Below are 19,779 nucleotides of genomic sequence, written 5' to 3'. Positions count from 1 at the left end.
ACTGTACTCATGCGAAGTACCGGTATTGCCTGAGAATATTACAATCCTCCTAAAAACTGTAGGGTGCAGATAACCCAAGTTTTTACACACAACACAATAGGGTCATCAGAATTCATACAATATGTACCCCCTCGTTTCTTCCCTTCCTTAAAATTTCAGTAACTATGATCCAGGTTTAATTATCTATCACTTGCAGTCTCTAAACTGGCTTAAATTTATCCTTCACTAGAATTTCTATAATAAAATATGCTGCAACAAAATAACAGTTCACTAAAAGGAGTTATTCTTCGATAAGGGAAAAGAAAAATACAGTAACCATAAAGCTCTAAAAGGTATTAGGTAAAGAAGTCTTTAACAAACACACTGACTATGCAATAGTCATGAAGAATTGCATCAAGGTCTACTTGTTAGATTACCCTAAGAGAAAGACACTTATTACAACCCCTGTCATACAACTATCTCCTACAGTATGCAGCACTACAGCCACAACAGTTTGAATTTACATTAAAGATGTGGTACATTAGAAAAATATATACTGTTATTTAATAGCACACTGGAGGGAGTCAGAGTAAACTATTATAGGTCATCCTAAGCAATACACATCATGAAGAGTTTGATTTCTGAATTATAACCTATGGTGCTCTGGAAAAAGAAGAGATAAAATGCATTTAATAGTGTAGTATAAAGATTAAGAAATTAACTGCTTATGACAAGTAACACAGGCAGATACTTTACCACAGTTTGTCCACCTTAACTTGGCAGAGATTCTATGATTTCTATCATATTTCTCAGAGCTCTGGGGCAAAATTAGATCATACTACAGCACTGCCTCCTTTCCTACAGCATTTCTTTGTGATCAGCATCACACACTATGGTTTGTCTTCTTACAGCTCAGCAATCAAGGTGGAGAGAGGGCAGTTTTAAAGCATGTTAAAGTGGACAGAGTATTGTGAACAAATCAGTAAGCACCACTCACATTTTATACCATAGCATCATGCAACACATCTGCTCCGTAAGTCTCCATTAAATATGACAACAATTAATATATTACATACTCTAGGAAACTATTTCACATCTTTTATTGGAAAGAAAAAAAAAAAAAAAGGAAAGTATGGAAGAATATCAACTAAACAATGAAAACTCAGATCAGTAAATCCAAACCCACATGCTGAAGAAGCCAAACAATATCAATGTCCTATGAAAAATTTGTACAGAAAAAGAAGAAGAAATTACAGAACTACTTTTGTCCTTGAGATCAATGATACTGAAGCTGAGCAATACTCTTCCATATGTTTTGGTGTGTCTGATAAATCTGAGTAACTACACATTCAGGCTATTGACTGAAATACCGTAGTACAAAATAATAAATGATTACTGAAACATAGTATACAGTACAGTACAGTAATTCAAAATGTCTTGTAATAAGTTTCAAATTGAAGAACACATCATGATTTATTTTTGTTCTTCGAACAGTCTGGGACTGCATCTAATTCACACTCAGGGCATGTCTGTAAATTTCCTCCCTGATAAATCAGAGAATCACCTATGGGCAAAGAAACATACCAAGACTCTCTTAACGTAGGAATATAAGCCAACAAAAGAAGCTGAGAGGCAGAAGAGGTCAAAGAGTAGGTGAACTTTTATCCCCAACTGTACATTCAGTGCCTCTATCAGCACTTCCTATCTAGTCAAGAGAACACTAAAATTATTTTAAAAAAGGAAAAAAAAAAATTCTTGTCAAGTAAATGTATCATTAAGGTCAATACTTAGTTTTCATACCGCACCCTGACATCTGTAATTCTTATATTAATATTTATGTGTCAGTGCCCCGGCACATGTTGCAAAAGGAGAGGAAAAATAAATAAATAAAGGCATTATGGTAATCTCTACTTTGAGCATGTAAAAAGTTGAGACCAGCTGACAATCTACACTGAGACACAATATGATGCAGCATAAGGAAGACTAATTATTATCATGTTTAATATGGAAGCTCCATATACAGTAATCCCTCAATTATGTGGACGTCCCGTATCCGAACATTAGGCCTTGGCTCTGTTATGTCAGTATCCGAAATCTTTGTCAGTATCTGAACAAAATTTCTGACATGGCCAGATGGTTGGCCCACAAATTTTAAAAAATCGGTTGGGCAGCCGGCCGGCCTTTCTGGCCGTGTGCAGGTAAATAGACCGCAACACATCATCTGAGCAGGAATGGCTGTGTGCCTCCTCACTGAATGGTCAGTCACCCAGCCAGCTGGCCAGCCTCTCGGGCCACGCACAGGTAATAGACTCTAACCCACTGGCTGAGCAAAAATGGCCATCTGCCTCCTCACCAGTCAGAGTGACCTGTCCAGCCAGATCACTCCACTTGGACACTCCCAGGCATGAGTGGCCGTCCGCCTCCCTACTGAATGGTCAAAGTCGCCTGGCCAGCCGGTAGAGACATGGCAATGATGTGTTCAGCAGCAGGTACTGCACGTCCCCACTCATTGCCCAGCTCCAATGGATGAAGGAGGAGCACTTTCTGACATCTGTTAAGTGATTATGTCAGCCACTAGAGCACATGGGATTACTGTACACCAACTACTGTACAGGGCAGTGGGTTATAGTACTGTAGCTATTAATTTTTTTTTTTTGCAAGCTTCATCTTCATATTTTTTTTTTTTTTGGGGGGGGGGGGGGAATTCTGTTGTTGATGCATTGTTTTCTTAGTGTCTGGCATTATATCAGATATTCCCATGTATATTTTGATGTCTAAATAACTGAAAGGCCGAAGAACAATACTAAAATTGGGAGGGTTAGTGTACATAAAGAGAGGGTCTAAATGGTATTGTTCCGTATCTGGATATCATCCATATTCTAACGTACCGAAAGCTCCATTATGTCAGGTAATTGAGGGATTACTGTATTTCCCACACACTTAATGAGCTGGGATGTTGAGGAGGAATTATATGCATATAACCCTGATAATGATGCATTATGCATTGTACAAAGAAGTTTTCAGGACCCAGTTTGAAACTATTGTAACTTTGAGCATCAGTTCTCCCAAAACAGTGCATAAATACCTTCAGCCTGGTTATGTAATTTTTATTTAATTCTTGTTACATGATTTTATTCAGCTTGGGAGATATCTCTTACTGTGGTAGGGGTAAATAAGGGCTGCATCTAATCCTTCCAACTATAGGTCCTTCCAAAGCTGAGTAAAATCACTTAGAGAAGTCACAGATAAATTGAAAAGTCCGTCATTTGAGGAATGGGTTCAGTCAACATCGATATTAATGTGTCCATGGCAAAATCAGAGAAATATGCAAACTTCATCAGCACATATCACTAAAACTTGAAACATACTTCAGAACTGAGAACACTATGTACTTCACATCATTTTTAAACAATACCAGACAATATAAAAGCATACGTCGAATAATTTGTCAAAAATACCATCAAATTTAAAAAGATTACAGATATAAAAATATGTATTGCAAGGAAATCATTAGACAGTGATGTAAGTGGAACATTCCCAAATTCTGTGAGGTAATACTGAACTTCCTTACACCACTAAAACTCTTGCAGAGGTAATAGCATACTAGTTATTACTGTTTGCCATTCCTGCATGCCAAATGAAGCACTGTAAGAACGTTAACAGTAATAGCCACTCCTTTATTACTCCACAGGGGCCAAGGGGGACCTGTGCAATAGGAAGGCCTGAGTTTAGGCTACCATACTCCAGGTTACGTAAGCCATAGATGACCATTGTATGTCCCTGGTAGCATTCAGATGGCAGAAAAACCTCCAGTCACCTCTTTGACTCAAACTGTGGTGCATTAACTTATGCTTCCCTCTAAGTCTAGATTATCACTCATGCTACTGAAGGGTATCACTGGAAGAAGAAAATAATATAGCAATAGAAAAAAATTACTTCCATATTTTCGGTAATGCTTGGTATAATCCCAAACATCAGTACTGCACCATTTTACAGGGCACAGGTGAAGACAAATTACTGTACTGATTCATGGATTAGTTCTTTCATAATCAAAAGCTCCTAAGTACACATCATGAAGCAAAAATGAGTATGGAAATGTTCTTACTGTGAACAATGTTTACTAAGTTATCTGTGATTAGTCATAACAGATCCCCTACTGCGCCCACAAAGGACAATCATTTTTTATCATCAAAATATGCTATTGCTAAAAATCATGAATTCTGAGATATGATACAGCAGCAACAGCCAGATCCACAAGACTTACTTCAGCAGAACACAACATGTAAAGCATTGAAAACACTGTCGTAAATTAATATAACCCTATCAGGTTTCTGGGCTGGGCAGATTATGTCTGTGCTAGAGTCAGCCACTCACGCTGACCCACATCTTTGCAGCCCGATTTTTTACTTTGATTACTGTGTAAATACACTTTTCATGATAGAATGTTGGTTTTGGTGTCATTTTAAAGCTGAATAGTTGTACTTTATCGTAGTATGTTCAAAAAAAGAGAACAAAGAAAATTTAATGTCAAAATGACGAGTTGAAGTTAGGTGAAAAGCAAAAATTTCATACCTTGCTGTAGAAAAATATTCGGCAAAAAATAACGAGTAAAGATATATAAACTTGGTTTAAACCATGCAAAAATACAATAAATTACCTTTACAGTGATATATAGATTATGGTAATTTTTGCATTTCATCCATCCATCATCCAATCCTACATTGCCCCATGAGGAGCGTAGGAGCCCGGGGCTAGGGAGTTGGTCCCGACATTTAAGATGAGAGTGACCAGCCTCGCTCATCCCTGAGTGGCATTACATGAGCAATCAACCCCAACCACCCCTTGTATTTGCATTTCATTGTGCAGTAAAAGCAAAAGGAAAGACATGCACAATTTTGTTTTAGTCTCGGCCAAATATTCGGTTCACGATGTTTTTCTTTGATCGGTCAGTGTAAATACACTTTTTAAGACAGGATGCTGGTTGTAGTGTTATTTTGATGCTGAATAGTTGTACTTTATCGCAGTAACTTCATGAAAGGAAAACAAAGAAATTAAAAAGTCAAAGTGAGTAGTTGAAGTTAGGGGGGAAAAAAAAAATTTTATACCTTGCTGTAGAAAAATATTCACCAGGAATAAAGTTATACAGAAACAAAGCCATGGGTCAGACCAGCTGTGCAGTACCGCCACACATAGAGCAACCATTCCGTGACATCACGCTTGAGCCTCTTTGTTATGATGCGTAAACGCGATTTATGTTGAATATTTTACAAAAGTTTCTTAAAATGACGATTAAAAGCATCATCGGAATCTCTGAGGTTGGATTTGAAATGACGATCGAAATAGTCATTGGAATCTCAAAGGGTTAATCTAATTTACCAACAAACAATTATCTCCAACTTAGGAAAGGCACCTAGCTGCTGTGAACAGGTTAATGAATGCTATTTCATGCATGATCACAAAGTTCTGATAATGGTTGGCAATTTCAATTAAAATAAACATTAGATGCATACTTCAGCAATTCCCTTCTAAGTACTTCCCTCCTGCATGCACAACTCATGTTCCAACATTCCAGTCACTGAAGATAGCATTACTGGAACTCATCTTTCTTGACACTCTTCAGGATGCTTGCTATTTCAGTCTGAATGTCTTAATTGTGTCAAAATGATGTCTGTTCAAGAGCTTCAGCCTGGAGAAAACCAGAAGTTGCATGATGCTAAATCTGGTATAGGGTGGATGTAGAACTAACAGAATTAGTTTCTTGGTCAAACACAGCTGGATAACAGCTGCTGCATGGTTGGGTGTTTGCTGTATGATGCCTTCTACAGTATACCTCATACCAATTAATTTGGCCAGGCATGTATGGCAACACTGTTCTGGCCGAGATTCTGATTGGCTGGATGTGTTTGTTCGATTTTGTTGTTGCTAAAACTGATACTCTTTTTATTATCAGATGTGATACTGAGTTTGTTGACAATACAATCGTCAAAAGCAATAAGAAATCCGTTATATACTTATCAACAATGAAATTTTCATAGGAAGATAGAGATATTGTCAACAAAGTATTATAACAGTCCAAGTCAAGGTCAGCATTCGAACAATTCCTTTAAATCTCCGACACTCCGTAATATAACAAAATTAAGGAAACCTGCTTAATCTAAGTGTTGGTATAACACATTTAAATTCTATGATCAGTCTGCACCCTTAAATCATGCCACAACTCTGAATAATTAAAAATTCTAATGAAAAGACGAGTTCTGCATGGAGGGAGGTTTGAAAAAATTGCAAAAAATCAAAGTAGGCAAAAGGAAAACTATTTCATTATATATCCTCTATTGTCACAGTACGGACTGATCTTAAAATTTAAATGTTATACCAACTCTTAGATTAAGCAAGTTTCCTTAATGTTCTGTTATATTACGGAGTGTCAGAGACTTAAAGGAATTGTTCAAACGCTGACCTTGACTTGGACTGTTATAATACTTCGTTGACTTATATCTCTATCTTCCTATGAAAATTTCGTTGCTGATAAGTATATAATTGATTTCTTATTGCTTCTGACGATTGTATTGCCGACAAACTCAGTAACACATCTGATAATAATAAAAAGAGTATCAGTTTTAGCAACAGCGAAATCGAACAAACACCTCCAGCCAATCAGAATCTCGGCCGGAACAGTGTTGCCATACATGCCTGGCCAGATTAATTGGTATGAGGTATATCACTCCACTTCTCACACAACAGCTTCCAGAAAATATTTCAAAACTCTGAAATTATGTGTGCACATATCCTTATAAAAAACTTCACTGACAAGCTTTTGAGGGTCTCAGTTACATTTATGTCACAGTGGGAAAGTTGTCTTTTGGTCTCTGGGTCATATCTGTAAATCCATGTTTCATCCATTGTTATGATCCTAGATAAGAACATTGGATCCAATGTGCATACACATCAATAAAGGTGGAGGAAAATGTGACATGATGCTTCTTTTGGCCATCTGCAAGGATGCTTGGAACAAAATTGGTGACAAAAAACCAGTCATGGGCTGGTCATATTACTTTAACCTTGTTCCACCTACAGCTTACTGACAAAAGGTATCATGCTGTCTGGTGATATATGGCAACCTGATGAGCAGCTCATGTACAACAAGTAATGGCACAAATCACTAGCTGTTCATCGCAAACTGCTGAATCCATTATCAGAACTTTTCTTTAGCACACCTCATATCTAATCCTTCCAGTTTACAAAGCCTCTCCCAGGGTGAATACAGTAATCTGGAAATATAGTTTATGAAATAAAATACATACTGTAATACACTTATTCATTATATATGTCATTAGATTCAAGAGGTTAGGGGTAAGGTAGCCTAGCATCAAGTCTTTACATATCAAAGAGACTGGCTGTTACTGTTTTAACCTCAGACCATATTTTTCAAATAAAAATTGCCGGCCTGAGGTCAAACTTATGACAAGATATAGTTGTTATGATACAGTATCTACAAGCACTTTGAGATACAGTATCTACAAGCACTTTTGAGCAATCATGTTTTAAATATATGCAGCACATAACCCCTTCAGTACAAGATGTCACTCTTAAACACATTTATGGTATCAGGTAGCAGTAATAACAAAATATATGTAAGATGTTATACAATGGAGGGGTTAATGTACATTTTTTACAACCCCTTCTCTTAGAGGTGACAATAACTGTTTGGCAATGGCAGGAGTAATTTACTACATAATATATCATACAGGAAGTAAGGAAAGGATTAAAGTTATTTAACCCTTTCAGGCACAGTCGCGCGATTCGCGTGATGTCGGCTTGCACTCCGCCAGACACAGTCACGCGACTCGCGTCCTTAAGGCCCCTTCAAGGCCCAAAAATATTCGTCAGAAAAAAACTTATAGGCCGATTTGCGTGATTTTTTGGCGCGTCTTAGGGTAGCCAAGGCCTACTGGAGGTAAGTCATTGGCAACACTGCTTTGCCTTATCAGCCTCAGCCCGCTCCCTCCAACCTCAGTGTTTGTTGAGCAGTCAGCCAGTGATGTTTGACAGCTCGTGGTTCCCTTTAAATCGTCCATAATTCTCCTCCTCTTGCCCAAGGCAAAGACCCTATTGAATCAGTGAGATAATACATTGTATGTGAACATATAGTGATGTGATATTGTTGATGGAACATTCATATATGTATTGAAAAGCAATTCTGGCCGTTAGCAATCGTTGGGCCTTGGAGCCAGACACATGGTCAGTGTAGCGGGGTTTCACCACTCCACCCCCCCATAGGCCGTATGGCGTGAGTGGAAATACGTATATAAATGAAGCCAAGGCATAAATATATATTGTGTGAAACATACTGTGGATGGCTTGGTGAAATTATGGAGCCAGCAAGCGTTATGTGTGGCATGAAACAGTGTTGTGAAGGGGCAAACCTGAAGTTGGGAGGGAGAATTACCGGTGTTTTAGGGCTGGAATTATTGTGATTCTGATAGTGTAAATGCGTATGGAATTGTATGAAATATACGTCAAACAAGCTGCGAGTTTCCGTGAACGAGTGTGGTGTGTGCTAAAAATAGCGTTGCCTCATGCTCTCAGGGAGAAGCTGACTCACACACACACACTACATAACTCCTTATCTTCAAATCCGTGGTCTAACTGGATCAACACCCCTGGAGGAAGTGAGTTCTGCAAATTTTGTTGATATATGTAATAATCTATTACCATTACCTCTCACACTTTCAGACAAATATCCATTTTCTCCTACAGATTACACATATGAAAGAAAGTAAATCTCCACAGCAGTAACTATAGAAGAGTTATGTTTATGTGTAGTAGGTTATAACAATAGAAAAACATCCATGGAAGATGTAATAGTCTGTACAGATAGGGGAAAAAGAAAGTTAGTAGCATAGTCTTCAGGCCGGTGTACGAGGAAGAAACAGTGTGTGTAAAAGTTGGTAGCGATCGGAAGAGTAACCTCACTTTGTCGGCCAATTACTCGAAAACTATTAGACTTATCGATTTCCTGTTACAACCATCATCAATACCACTAAATTCTACGTAAGATCAATACCAGAATGTAAGCCTTTGGTAGCGTTTTGGGTGTAAAAGGCGAGAGAAATGTTTTTGTTCCTAGCGGTCGTTGTGTGACATGACAAGCGCTCGGAGTAATAACATCATTTTGTCGGCCAATTACTCGAAAACTATTAGACTTATCGATTTCCTGTTACAACCATCATCCATACCACTAAATTCTACGTAAGATCAATACCAGAATGTAAGCCTTTGGTAAGCGTTTTGGGGGTAAAGGCGAGAGAAATGTTTTTGTTCCTAGCGGTTGTTGTGTGACATGACAAGCGCTCGGAGTAATAACATCATTTTGTCGGCCAGTTACTCGAAAACTATTAGACTTATCGATTTTCTGTTACAACCATCATCAATATCACTAAATTCTATGTATGATCAATACCAAAATGTAAGCCTTTTGTAGCGTTTTTGGGGGATAAAAGGCGAGGGATATGTTTTTTTTTCCCTCGCGTTTATCAGTGACATTCGCTCGGAGTAATAACCTCACTTTGTCGGCCAATTACTCGAAAACTATTAGACTTATCGATTTTCTGTTACAACCATCATCAATACCACTAAATTCTACGTAAGATCAATACCAGAATGTAAGCCTTAGGTAGCTTTTTGGGGTGTAAATTGGGTTGGTAATGTTTTTCCTCGCATTTGTTATCAGTGACAAGCGCTCGGAGTAATAACCTCACTTTGTCGGCCAATTACTCGAAAACTGTTTGACTTATCGATTTTCTGTAACAACCATGATCTATACCACTAAATTCTACGTATGATCAATACCAAAATGTAAGCATTATGTTACGTTTTGTGCGATAAAGACGGTGGAAATGAGTGTCTCTTCCCGGCTGTTACCATTGAGAAAGGCTCGTAGTAATACTCTCATTTTCTCTGCCAATTACTCGGAAACTATTGGACGTATCGATTTCACGTTTGAACCATGATGAAGAGCAGGAAATTCTATATATGTACAATACATAAAAATGTAATATTTCTAATAAGAATTCGTGGTTACGTAGACGGGAACATTGCGTACGCCATGCGCGCATCACGAAAGTCAATCACGCACGGAGTGCCTTGTACTTTTTTTTCGATTTACTCGAGAACTATGAGGCGTATGGGGTTTTCCCGTCACAGTGGGAAAGCTGGATAATGGGGGCATATTACTATGTAATAAAAACGTTAGGTCCCTGGGAAAACTTAGCTCTCAGAGGTCAGTGAAAATTTTTCGAAAATGGCTCTCAGTTTTTGACCATTTTCTCGAAAAGTATACATCGTATCTAAACCAGATTGGTTTCGTTAGAAAGCTGATGAAATTCTCTATGAAAAAATATTAGATCATTTTCCTGTAGGATGGAAAACATTCAAACGGTGATGTTGGGAAGTCAAAAATGTTTACTCGACATGCCTTCCAGGGCTCATAACTTTCTGTGCTGTTGTTTTCCTGTGTTTTGGTCATGTTTATCAGATAGAACAAACATCCATGCATACCTGGACATAGGTTTCATGGGAATACATTGATTTTGGGGGGGCGAAAATAAGGCAAGAATGTGTTTCATTCGCTCAAATTTGCTCAAATTTGCCGCGCGCGCGCTCACCGGCCGGGCGGCTTCGTAGTCGAAATTCCGGGATCAGAAAACTTATTGAAACTTATCGTGCGCGAAAGGGTTAACCCTTTCAGGCACAGTCGCGCGATTCGCGTGATGTCGGCTTGCACTCCGCCAGACACAGTCACGCGACTCGCGTCCTTAAGGCCCCTTCAAGGCCCAAAAATATTCGTCAGAAAAAAACTTATAGGCCGATTTGCGTGATTTTTTGGCGCGTCTTAGGGTAGCCAAGGCCTACTGGAGGTAAGTCATTGGCAACACTGCTTTGCCTTATCAGCCTCAGCCCGCTCCCTCCAACCTCAGTGTTTGTTGAGCAGTCAGCCAGTGATGTTTGACAGCTCGTGGTTCCCTTTAAATCGTCCATAATTCTCCTCCTCTTGCCCAAGGCAAAGACCCTATTGAATCAGTGAGATAATACATTGTATGTGAACATATAGTGATGTGATATTGTTGATGGAACATTCATATATGTATTGAAAAGCAATTCTGGCCGTTAGCAATCGTTGGGCCTTGGAGCCAGACACATGGTCAGTGTAGCGGGGTTGCACCACTCCACCCCCCCCCGTAGGCCGTATGGCGTGAGTGGAAATACGTATATAAATGAAGCCAAGGCATAAATATATATTGTGTGAAACATACTGTGGATGGCTTGGTGAAATTATGGAGCCAGCAAGCGTTATGTGTGGCATGAAACAGTGTTGTGAAGGGGCAAACCTGAAGTTGGGAGGGGAGAATTACCGGTGTTTTTAGGGCTGGAATTATTGTGATTCTGATAGTGTAAATGCGTATGGAATTGTATGAAATATACGTCAAACAAGCTGCGAGTTTCCGTGAACGAGTGTGGTGTGTGCTAAAAATAGCGTTGCCTCATGCTCTCAGGGAGAAGCTGACTCACACACACACACTACATAACTCCTTATCTTCAAATCCGTGGTCTAACTGGATCAACACCCCTGGAGGAAGTGAGTTCTGCAAATTTTGTTGATATATGTAATAATCTATTACCATTACCTCTCACACTTTCAGACAAATATCCATTTTCTCCTACAGATTACACATATGAAAGAAAGTAAATCTCCACAGCAGTAACTATAGAAGAGTTATGTTTATGTGTAGTAGGTTATAACAATAGAAAAACATCCATGGAAGATGTAATAGTCTGTACAGATAGGGGAAAAAGAAAGTTAGTAGCATAGTCTTCAGGCCGGTGTACGAGGAAGAAACAGTGTGTGTAAAAGTTGGTAGCGATCGGAAGAGTAACCTCACTTTGTCGGCCAATTACTCGAAAACTATTAGACTTATCGATTTCCTGTTACAACCATCATCAATACCACTAAATTCTACGTAAGATCAATACCAGAATGTAAGCCTTTGGTAGCGTTTTGGGGGTAAAAGGCGAGAGAAATGTTTTTGTTCCTAGCGGTCGTTGTGTGACATGACAAGAAGCGCTCGGAGTAATAACATCATTTTGTCGGCCAATTACTCGAAAACTATTAGACTTATCGATTTCCTGTTACAACCATCATCCATACCACTAAATTCTACGTAAGATCAATACCAGAATGTAAGCCTTTGGTAGCGTTTTGGGGGGTACAAGGCGAGAGAAATGTTTTTGTTCCTAGCGGTTGTTGTGTGACATGACAAGCGCTCGGAGTAATAACATCATTTTGTCGGCCAGTTACTCGAAAACTATTAGACTTATCGATTTTCTGTTACAACCATCATCAATATCACTAAATTCTATGTATGATCAATACCAAAATGTAAGCCTTTTGTAGCGTTTTGGGGGATAAAAGGCGAGGGAAATGTTTTTTTTTTCCCTCGCGTTTATCAGTGACATTCGCTCGGAGTAATAACCTCACTTTGTCGGCCAATTACTCGAAAACTATTAGACTTATCGATTTTCTGTTACAACCATCATCAATACCACTAAATTCTACGTAAGATCAATACCAGAATGTAAGCCTTTGGTAGCGTTTTGGGGGGTAAAAGGCGAGGGAAATGTTTTTCCTCGCATTTGTTATCAGTGACAAGCGCTCGGAGTAATAACCTCACTTTGTCGGCCAATTACTCGAAAACTGTTTGACTTATCGATTTTCTGTAACAACCATGATCTATACCACTAAATTCTACGTATGATCAATACCAAAATGTAAGCATTATGTTACGTTTTGTGCGATAAAAGACGGTGGAAATGAGTGTCTCTTCCCGGCTGTTACCATTGAGAAAGGCTCGTAGTAATACTCTCATTTTCTCTGCCAATTACTCGGAAACTATTGGACGTATCGATTTCACGTTTGAACCATGATGAAGAGCAGGAAATTCTATATATGTACAATACATAAAAATGTAATATTTCTAATAAGAATTCGTGGTTACGTAGACGGGAACATTGCGTACGCCATGCGCGCATCACGAAAGTCAATCACGCACGGAGTGCCTTGTACTTTTTTCGATTTACTCGAGAACTATGAGGCGTATGGGGTTTTCCCGTCACAGTGGGAAAGCTGGATAATGGGGGCATATTACTATGTAATAAAAACGTTAGGTCCCTGGGAAAACTTAGCTCTCAGAGGTCAGTGAAAATTTTTCGAAAATGGCTCTCAGTTTTTGACCATTTTCTCGAAAAGTATACATCGTATCTAAACCAGATTGGTTTCGTTAGAAAGCTGATGAAATTCTCTATGAAAAAATATTAGATCATTTTCCTGTAGGATGGAAAACATTCAAACGGTGATGTTGGGAAGTCAAAAATGTTTACTCGACATGCCTTCCAGGGCTCATAACTTTCTGTGCTGTTGTTTTCCTGTGTTTTGGTCATGTTTATCAGATAGAACAAACATCCATGCATACCTGGACATAGGTTTCATGGGAATACATTGATTTTGGGGGGGCGAAAATAAGGCAAGAATGTGTTTCATTCGCTCAAATTTGCTCAAATTTGCCGCGCGCGCGCTCACCGGCCGGGCGGCTTCGTAGTCGAAATTCCGGGATCAGAAAACTTATTGAAACTTATCGTGCGCGAAAGGGTTAATTTAAGCTGCATGTCTGAAAAGAGAATTTTAAAAAAAGTAACGAAAATTACATATGAATAAACAGTAATGCCTTACATAATCAAGAATACTAAAGATATACCTAGTCCATTTTTTCTCCATATAATGCAGTTCTATTTAATTTTACAATTATGAATAGAAACAATTTATTGTTGTCACAAACTGTCAAACTTGACTCCTAAAAAGTATATCAAAGTACTGTACACTGAGAGCCACATAAATGGCCTCACAAAAAAAAAATTGTCCAAACAAACACTATCTGGAAGGATTTGTAAGGTCTGTTGAATATTGCACTAGACAGTATGTAGATTCTGTATGGAACTTCTACAACAGTAAGTGGTAAAGAATATCATTCTTTCTATATAAGCTATTTTTGCTCTCTTGTAAAGGAGTAGTTAATCTGCTAAATGGCACAGCTGAGCATTCTAATCACTATGTTTAAGGGCTCAGTGAAATACTAGTTTGCCACTTCCATAACAGCACCATACCATGGACAAAACAGGAACACAGGGATGGGAAAGAACTAGAGACTAAACAGGACAGTAATGAATAAACTGGGGCAATGGATGGACGGGATTAAGAAGTGAAAGACAGGTACAGTAGTGGGAACCAGGGGAAGAAGAGGACAAAAGTGAGAGATGAGATGGATAATAAGTATGAGAACGAACAGGACGAAGGGAGCAGACACAAGTGGACAAAGTGGTCTCATTACAACGATCCCTCCATTCGAGCAGCTAGTGGTCTTGCCCTGCAAAAACAGAGCTGTCAGTAAAATGCATGGCATCTCTTCTAATTGTATTAAACAAAGTATATTCAAAGCTAGAAATACTGTACCATAAAATACCACAGTAACAAAGAAACAGTAATAATCAAAGGCTGAACCTTTTTTTTAACATGTATTCATCATCATCAGTCTGACTTTTTCTCACCTAAAGATGGAGTGATGTATAATCCAAAAACAGTAAGAGAAAATGAAAAAGTGGGAGAGCTATCTAAACCATGCTCAGTGAAATGGGACATAATCATTCACACAACAGTCATAATCTCAGAATGGTGACTTCCCTCTCACAAGCCTAAGTATCTGCACATATATTTATATTGTCAAACTGACAAAAATCTGCAGTGTAACAAATTTTTACAACAACAGATCATGAGACTTAGTTCTAGTAATGCATATAATGTATACTTTCATTATGAATTACTATATAGTTAATACTGTATTGTTACTGTACTTTATCACCAAGATACTTACAAAATGCCATTCCTAGATTCCTAACAGGGGTGTTAATACTGCAATAAAAATAAATATTCAGTTAGTAATGCATGGAAAACTAGTGGAATATTTAAAAGATAACACACATCTAAAACATCACGCAAGATTGTAAAACATGGCCCATTTCCATGGAGTCTTGTGAGCTATTAGTATTAAAACTTACTTCAACGTCAAACCATTGACCAAACCAAATCAAACTGATATTTTAAGTCTAGATACAAATGTCCGGCAGCCTAATGCCTTAATCTCTTTCTAGCATGCATGACTGTGACTGAAATATAGAAAGTGTGGACATGTATTGGAGTCTTCTTAATTTAACAGGGTCTGCTTGGGAATTTCCCTGACAAGTCATAGCATTTAAAAACGAAAAAACAAAAGCCTTCATGCAGAACAACAGAAAGCAACATTTGCCTGCCAGCTTCCACTCTGCTCAGTACTGCTCCCAAAAACTGCTAACATAAGTACTGCGCACTACACACATATGTATTATATCTATCATGCCCTGTCTGACAAAGCTGGAAGCAAATAAAAAATTTTAAAATTAATGAAGAATGTGAGAAACATAAGTCTGAGTTTGAGTACTTTAGCAAAAAAGCACTGCAGTCACTATACGGCTTGTTAATTCATGCAGGATGACCAGTTCCTTGGATTTCATTAAAATAATGTACCTGTACATGAAAAACTTGGTAATAATCAAATCACACTATAGACACAAACATAATAATAAGTTAGGAAAAAGTAGGAAACAACAGTATAAGAACATTTGGTTGACACTAAAAACAAAAGATCCTCAGCACCCTGAACACATGAACAAGTAATGTTCAGTGGAATCTCCTCAATCATGCGATTCTAAACAGCAGATTCATAATACTCTGCAACATCATGCAACAGTTTGCAATATCAGTAACTTGTCGAAATTACACAAAGTTCATGAATGCAACCTCAAAAGTACTGTAATGCTTTTCCAATGCCTCCTGTAATATGCGCCACCGTTACCTCAAGCCTGCGCACCTAGCCGGCCGAAAAACAATCCTAGTCACGCATGGCAGTTACTAAACCAATCATATTTAAGCACAAAATTTACTATAAGCCGATCACAGCACTTCCCTCCCATGCCAAACAAGGAGGACACACACACTTGATGCCCCGGCGCCCAGGTCAGTGCTTTGTCTCCTCTCTGTTGTTGGCCTGTAGTTCCGGTGTGGTTTGTTATGAGAGGATTTTTTTTCCCCCCATGCTTCCTCTGTCTGCCCAGTGTTACCATGGCTGATCATAGCCCTCCTAAGACTACAACTTCTTTGAGAAAGGGGATGAAGAAGAAGCCAACATTAACTTACACCCAAAAGTTAGATGTAATAAGAAGGACTGATGGCAGTAAGAAGAAGGCCAAAGTTGCCCACCATTACAGGCTCAACGAAGTACTGTAATTCTTTACCAAACAGGCATGGGAATTCCACCTATATTATAACAAACTCACAATCTCAAGTTAAGCAATTTTGGTACATATGCAATACAGATAGTTAACTGTTGAATTGTGACAGCAAGAAATGGGTGGAAAAAACAAAATACAATAATAGTCCTCCAATCTGACCACGAATGATCCGAATATCCCAATACAGTAGTGCACCAACTTTCGCTACAGCAGGATTCGCGGAATCCACTTTCGCGGCATGCACCAAATATTCCCTAACTTCCACTTTCGCTTGAAAAAAATCGATTTTCGCGCACAAATTTTGGGTTTGGGACAATATTTTGAACTTTGAATTTCCTGCACCGCCCGCCCGCAACCCACCGCCATCTTGAATGACGTCATGTCAACACTCTGTCCACCCATTCCCGCCATTGTGTACGAGCGTGCTAGCTCCATTGTGTTGGATTCTCACGGTTCAATGGCCTCTACTATACCTGGTAGTGTGGGGAAAGGGCCTGGTGGTGTGGGGGGAGAGCCTGGTGGTGTGGGGGGAGAGCCGGGAGGCAGTGGTGGTGATAAAAAGTGGCCGGGACATTCAAAGTCGGGAGGAAAGGCCAAGGCCAAGGCCATAGAGGAGCTTAACCTGGATGAAGATTTCGATGGATTTGTTCAAGAGAACCTAGCACAAAGGGAAATTCAGCACAGAGTGGAAGTGTTGCATCAAGTTGCATCTGAGGAGGCAGAGAGAGAGAGTGGTAGCGAGGCAGCAAGAGGTGGCGCCAATACGTCTGGTGTGGCTAAATAAGCCCGCCACGCGCCTCGGATACTTACCCCCAACATCCATTAAACACCTCAACCTGGTCTCTGTGGTGTGTTTCTCCTCATATAATGTGTACTGTACAGTTTTTATTGTTTGTATCTCACAATGCAATGTACAATAGTGATTTGATGTACTGTACTGCAAGTGAAAATGAAAATCTGATGTTACTTTAGGATAACCGGGAACCAATTAGCCTTTTTGCTATAAAGACAATGCCCCAACTTTCGCTAATTCCACTTTCGCGCATTATTTTTGGACCCAATTAGGCGCGAAAATTGGTGCCCCACTGTACACCAAATTTTTCAAGGCATTTTTTTTTTGGGGGGGGGGGGGGGCTTCGTCTAAAGATTTATCTGCCTTGGACTTGCCCTTGGACTTGGATGTACCTGTCTGCAACTACACTTCTATGCATTTCTCATGAATGAAACAATAACCCATATAATTTTCAGTGTTTATTTAATGGTCATGTACATATTTCAGTGTTTTCAAAGGTCCCTCCCGATGGTCCGAAAAAGCACTAGTCTGAAAAACCCTCGGTCCCCTTCGATTTAGATTACAGGACTTTCACACTGTATAGGTATACCTTGATATGTGATACCCCTAGCTGCAGTACCCCAGCTTAATGACGGGGGTAGAAATACCACCATACTCTGCCTATCAATCTACACATTGGGGGGTTCCTGAGGGAGGTTGATGAAGAGGAAATGGCACAGAGGTGGCGGCATGAGGCAGCAGCACACTCGCCTCAAGCCTCCGAAGCCCTCCCCCCCTCCCTCATCCATTCAAGCAGTTTAGTCAGTCAGTCAGGTAAGAATCTTACAATATTGTTCATTCCCATTAAACATGATATATTAATTTCTTTTACAGGTTGTTAATGTTTGGTGGTGACCAGTTTGATGTAGGTTTGGGGGTAAGGGGGGCAACTTCTCCGAGATGATAAACCCAAAAGTAATTTTCCCCATACGATTAGTTATTTCTAACTCGCAGAATTCTCAAATCGCGGCATGTGCTCAGTCTCATAAAGCCGCGATTTAGGAGATTCCACTGTACCGCATATGGCTGAAGGATACTACAAGTAACAGTACAGCACAGTACAGTACTAACATTAATTACAATATAGCACTTAAGTGATGCCAAAGGCACAGCTACTGTGATTAAGTCTATTCCTATGTATCTATATAGCCTATGTATCTATGCTGACAAAACAGCTCATAAATGATTTTTATCAATACTGGCACATGTAGGTCTGGGAAGAAATTATATGATATTGGTTCTGAGATCAAAAAGTAAGATCAAAGGTCAAGGCCAAAGTTCAGGCACAGCATTGCTGTGTCCTCAGAGAACTTTTGATCTAGATGTACAGTATTTGCATCCTATTATCAACAGGGGATAAAATTACTAGACCACACTGAGACAAGGAGAGTTATTGATTAACCTTGTGTACACAGAAAAAAAAAAAAAAAAAAAAAAAAAAGTCTATCTGGATATGTATTAGTAACATTCAAAGGAATTGGGCTGATTTCTATAGGCTTCAGTATATAGATATGAAGATGGACAGATGGAGGTGTAGTGCTTCTCTGAATGATATGCAAATGGCAGAACAGCAAATGAGCAGCTGTAATGTTGGCTGTGCACTGAGTACACTAGTGATGTGACATGCAGGGGCAGATTAAAGTGGTATAGACAAGTGGAGAGAATGAAGGCTGAACTCTAGGTGAAGAGATCTGTGTGTGTGCATATGATGACAGAGCACCAAGAAGTAAAAATGTGATGATCTGAGGTGAGCTTCTATGCTAAACGATCTCAAATTTAGGGAATTTTATAGAGATGCTGCTGGAGATCATGCACCATGGAGAAATACCATCTAGTAAACAAAGCTAACACATGTACAAAGCATTTCAAAATGAACATACTATTTCTCATCAGTACCACAGGGATTTTACTGTTTGTCTGCATACTATACCAGTATTACACTATAATCCTTGAGTAGCATAAATACTAAATATACTCTACCAATGTCCATACCGACCTATCTTCTAATCCACTAATATCACCTAATCTACCTACAATATTCACTTTTTGATTCAGTGACAGTGTAATAACAAACAGACAATGCTAACCAAGTCTCTGTCCTTCCTTCTCTCTAATCATTATTCTTGATGACCTCACCTGAAACGGACCACAGTCCTGCCAACTTGTTCACCCTTGGCAACATGTGCAAAGGCCACCTCAGCATCCTGGGCCGAGTATGCTTTATCCACCACTGCCTGGAGCTGTCCCCCAGCAATCAAAGGTGCAACAGTCTCCAGCACATGTCCATTAACCTGAAGCTTCCCATGCCCTCCACCAGTTACCCATGGTTCCTGATAAAGAAATATGTACATTTGCATCAAAATATTTATCTTCCCCTCCCACAGATGGCACCTAAAAGGGGTGGGAGACAAGAGCTAGAAATCCCATAATCCTCCACGAAATTAACACAGCTCTCAAAAAACTGCACTGCAAGAAAACTCTCTGTGACTTGAAAATTAAACTGATAGATAAATAAAATACAGCCCTGTGGTTCAGCC

At 39.2% G+C, this 19,779-nt stretch overlaps 1 protein-coding gene across 1 annotated transcript in view; it reads right to left on the bottom strand.

Moving 5' to 3' along the window:
- Positions 1-2,403: 2,403 nt before the first annotated feature.
- LOC145403965 (NAD(P)H oxidoreductase RTN4IP1, mitochondrial-like) overlaps positions 2,404-19,779 on the bottom strand; it is a 75,726-nt gene continuing 58,350 nt past the window's right edge. Inside the window, exons 9-12 of the mRNA XM_080275565.1 lie at positions 19,379-19,572; positions 14,933-14,995; positions 6,788-6,889; positions 2,404-2,530 (exon numbers count right to left, since the gene is read on the bottom strand). Of these exons, the coding sequence (XP_080131691.1) occupies positions 2,404-2,530; positions 6,788-6,889; positions 14,933-14,995; positions 19,379-19,572 (486 nt within the window). The remainder of the gene's footprint in view (positions 2,531-6,787; positions 6,890-14,932; positions 14,996-19,378; positions 19,573-19,779) is intronic.

Source organism: Coenobita brevimanus, chromosome 62, assembly GCF_032717465.1.
Source record: "Coenobita brevimanus isolate Jiangsu-jjx chromosome 62, ASM3271746v2, whole genome shotgun sequence".
NCBI classification, from domain to species: Eukaryota; Metazoa; Arthropoda; class Malacostraca; order Decapoda; family Coenobitidae; genus Coenobita; species Coenobita brevimanus.
The sequence above is the reverse complement of the archived record's forward strand: the minus strand, read 5'-3'. Positions and strand labels throughout refer to the sequence as shown.